At 42.4% G+C, this 4,174-nt stretch overlaps 1 protein-coding gene across 4 annotated transcripts in view; it reads right to left on the reverse strand.

Moving 5' to 3' along the window:
- Plcz1 (phospholipase C zeta 1) overlaps positions 1–4,174 on the reverse strand; it is a 53,250-nt gene that overhangs the window by 32,206 nt on the left and 16,870 nt on the right. For all 4 annotated transcript variants that reach the window (XM_021165690.2, XM_021165689.2, XM_021165692.2 and 1 more), the window contains one exon: positions 2,950–3,151. In XM_021165690.2, the coding sequence (XP_021021349.1) occupies positions 2,950–3,151 (202 nt within the window). The remainder of the gene's footprint in view (positions 1–2,949; positions 3,152–4,174) is intronic.

A 4,174-nucleotide genomic window follows, 5' to 3' on the forward strand; every position in this document is an offset into this window, starting at 1 on the left:
ACGCCAGGGCCAAAAAATGGGAATGGGTGGGTAGGGAAGTGGGGGGAGGGTATGGGGGACTTTTGGGATAGCATTGGAAATGTAATTGAGGAAAATATGTAATAAAAAATATTTTTTAAAAAAAGGTACAGTAGTGACGTGTGAGGGTCGCAGCCATCACAGCATGAAGCGGGGAGAGAGGAGGAAGAGCAGGAACTCACACGCTGATTCTAAAACACCGTTTTCATCATCCTCTGAAAGCAACGAGAGGAGGGATGCACTAAGATTCATCACCCACAGGTGTCTGAAGGAACAAGAGAGGGCCTACAACTGAACGCAAACTGATTCTTTTCCAGTAGGTTGGGACAGTTATTGCATTCAGCAGTAATTTTCTGTATGTCTGGATACATGCACTCTGAACTTGTCTGTTTAAACCATTGGGATAGCATCAAAATGTCAACCATAGGGTGTAACTAGGACAATCTACCGATTTTCTACAATGATAAGATTTTCAAATTTCTATATTGACTTAGATTTTAACTTGGACAGACATTGACACTTGTTTATAACTTTACTGTAGGGTTTTATCCTCCCTACCTATGGTAGTTTCCTTAAACAATACAATCCAGTCTCATCATTTTAAATATTACCTGTATACTAATGGCTTTCAACTACATTTTTCCCAACCTGATGCTGCCTACTTGACAAAGGTCTTAGAGAACAGATTGTTTTCACAAACGCAGCAAGGAAGCTTGGAGCTCTTGATTTTACCTCATACAGCACAATAAGCCTTTGGTGTAAACATCTATATTCAATGAACTGTTTCCCTACACGCTTGTTTATTGGGCCGATCAAGTCATACAGCTTTCCACGTCACCTGTTGAGCCTTCTCGGTTCTGCCTCCTCAAAGCAGCTTGTCCTCGTCTTGGCTGCTGGCCCTGACGTGGTCATCCACAGTCATCATCACCCAGACTGCTGCTGTATCCTCCCTGCTTCTAGAGTGTCAAACTGTGACACTGTCTCAAGGAAAATCTGTCTGGTGACTCCCCTCCTTCTCCAGGGTCAAAAAGCCTTTTCCAATCTGACCCCCACCCCATCCTCAGGCCCCTTTTTTACTGTACTCTACATCCATGTATTTTTGCTATTTTCTAAGATTTGAACATTCTTTTTTTTTTCTTTTATTAGATATTTTCTTTATTTACATTTCAAATTTTATCCCCTCCAAAAACCTTCCTATCCCATCCCCTTCCCCTTGCTCCCCAACCCACCCACTCCCAGTTCCCTGTCCTGGCATTCCCCTACACTGGAGCATCGAACCTTCACAAGGCCAAGGGCCTCTCCTCTCATTGATGTCCCACAAGGCCATCCTCTGCTACATACACAGCTGGAGCCTTGAGTCCCTCCATGTGTGCTCTTTGGTTGGTGGTTTAGTCCCTGGGAGCTCTGGGGGTACTGGTTGGTTCATCTTGTTCTTTCTATTCCAAGAACTTGCCAGTTTTTGCATTACATCTTTCCACCGCTCCCTCTTTACCCTCAGCCATTGGTTGAGGAACCTTTTCTGACAATGTGAAGGTGACGCCCTCACACCCATATCACATTCTCTTATGTTGTTTGTCTCATCTTTCTCAACCTCTTCAGCCCCGGTAATATTCATTTACCTTTTTTTAATCTGCCGATTCCCATGAATTTGTATGAGGTCTCTAAACGTTCATTCCCCAATAGATCCCTGCTGACTAAGCTGGACCCAGTTTTAATAGCAGGCTGTCTTGTAGGATGAAAAGGTGAAGATATGGCACAGACTGCTTTAATCCATATAAATGAAACACGCTGATCCATAAAATATCTATCCAGAACACCAAAGCACACAACTTAGTATATGTATGAAGTGCTTTTTCTTAGAGTACCATGCCCTGGTGTCTAGTAATTGATACTGATCACCTTTGTTAGAATCTAGTGTATTGCAAATAGGCATTTGAAGTTTATATTTTCCTATAAGAAATGTGCAAATTGTTCAAAAAGCTTCCAATGGTGTAGATTCATGGAGAGGAGGGCAGCAGGAAGGAGCAGGGGACTGGGGGGAGGAGTCTGTGGTGCTAGCGGGCATACATGGTTTGTTAGACTGCTGTTTCATGTAGGAACCATCAATGTAGTGGCAAACTGCATCCCTAAGCCCTCTGACTTCTGTTCTCATGTGCAATCTCCTTGTCACTCAGCACTGTGACTTACTTAGTACCAGCAAGGGCTTTGAATGTAAGAGTCTTAAAAGTCAAAATAGTTATTGTGATGGCACATACAGGCAGAATCCACTGAATAGGCAGAGGCAAGAGGATAATGGCTCCAAGGGCAGGCCAGACTATACATCTAAAGGCTACAAGGATGGCACAAAGGTTAAGAGCACATGCTGTTTGTGCAGGGGGGGCCTGAGTTTGATTTCTATTGCTCACATCCAGTGGCTTACAATCACCTATAACTCCAACTCCATGGAGATTCTACAACCTCTTCTAGTTTCTGTGAGCACTTACACACATAAGCACATAACCATATACAAATGCATGCACACCGACTTAATTTAAAGTGAAAAACATTAGGGTGGACCTAGGCCCCTGACACATAGGTTACAGCTGTGCAGTTTGGTCTCCATGTGGGGTGCCTAAGAGCAGGAGCAGGCAGGGCTGCCTCTGCCTCTGTTGCCTGCCTTCGGATCCCTTCCCCCTGACTGGGATGCCTTGTCCAGCGGCAACAGAAGTCACTTAATCCTACTGCATCTCCATCTGCCCAAGCAGGCTGATATCCATGAGAGGCCTCCCCTTTTCTGATGAGACAGGGAGGAGGGGCATAAGAGGAGGGGAGGGGCGATAGAGGGACTGGGAAGAAAGAAGGGAGGGGAATCTTCAATAAGGATGTAAAGTAAATAAATTAATGAAAAATTTAAAAATAAAATTAAAATTAAAAAAGAATCAAAATAAATACCTTACATATCCCCAAATGTCACTCGGTCCCAATATTTGATCGGATATCAAATATGTGTTGTGAGATGATGAAATAAAATAATCGCTTAATGGATGATTCATATCTTGGTACACGGTTTTACAGTTCTCTTTGAACAGTAGACATTCTGATGAAAACATGTATCTTGCGAAACCTTCGATTGACATCTGCCGCTCACCCTTTACTATACAAAAATAAATAAGAAGGATGCAGATATACCATCAGTCACTTACGACTTTTACATCTCATTTCTTAACCTAGCTGTAGAACATGTTTATAACATTGTAATGTAAAAAAGATATTAATCTACAAATCCTTTTGGGAAATAAATTCTTTTTATCTATGCCTGTGCCTGCATGTGGTTGTCTGTACACACACCACAGTCATGCAGATGCCTGCAGAGGCTGAAAGAGGCACTGGATCACTTGTAGCTATGATGGCTGTGAGCCATCATAGAGGTGCTGGGAATCCAACTCAGATCCTTCAAAAGAGCAGCAAGTGCTCCTAACCACTGAGCCATCTCGCCAGCTTCGAGAAACAGATTTTGTTTGATCATATTAACAGCCAAGCATACATTATTACCTTTGATTTTTGTTTGACTTTGCAAATATATGTGAGTATGTCTGTTATAGAGGGTTGAGCTTCTTTGGATAAGACTCCAGGAGCAGAGCACTGTGATACCAGAACCAGTCCCCTACTAACTCTGGACATCGCCCCAACTCAGCTCGGAAATAAAAAGCTCTGATTAGCTTTCTTTTTGTACTTTATATGGAATGATTCACATAGTGTATTTAGCTTTCTTTTTGTACTTTATATGGAATGATTCACATAGTGTATTTTTTGTTGGTATTCTTAAAAATTTTTAAATTTTTAATTTATGTGCATGTGCACACATCAAAATGTATGTGCACATGAGTACACATATATGCTTTTTAAAGATTTTATTCTATGAGTGTGTGTGTCTGTGTGTGTGTGTATGTGTGTGTGTGTGTGTGTGTATGTGTGTGTGTGTGTATGTGTGTGTGTGTGTTTTGTGGGGTTTGAGAGGCGTGCACATGCGCATCCACGTGTGCTCATGTGTGCATGCCCACATATAGATGTCTGTGAAGGACAAGAGAGGTATCAGGCCCCCAACAGCTGGATTTTCAGGGAATGTGGGTACTAAGACCTTAACTCTGGTTCTCAGCAAGAGCAGCAACTCTAAGCC

The sequence above is a fragment of the Mus caroli genome, chromosome 6 (genome assembly GCF_900094665.2).
Source record: "Mus caroli chromosome 6, CAROLI_EIJ_v1.1, whole genome shotgun sequence".
NCBI lineage: Eukaryota > Metazoa > Chordata > Mammalia > Rodentia > Muridae > Mus > Mus caroli.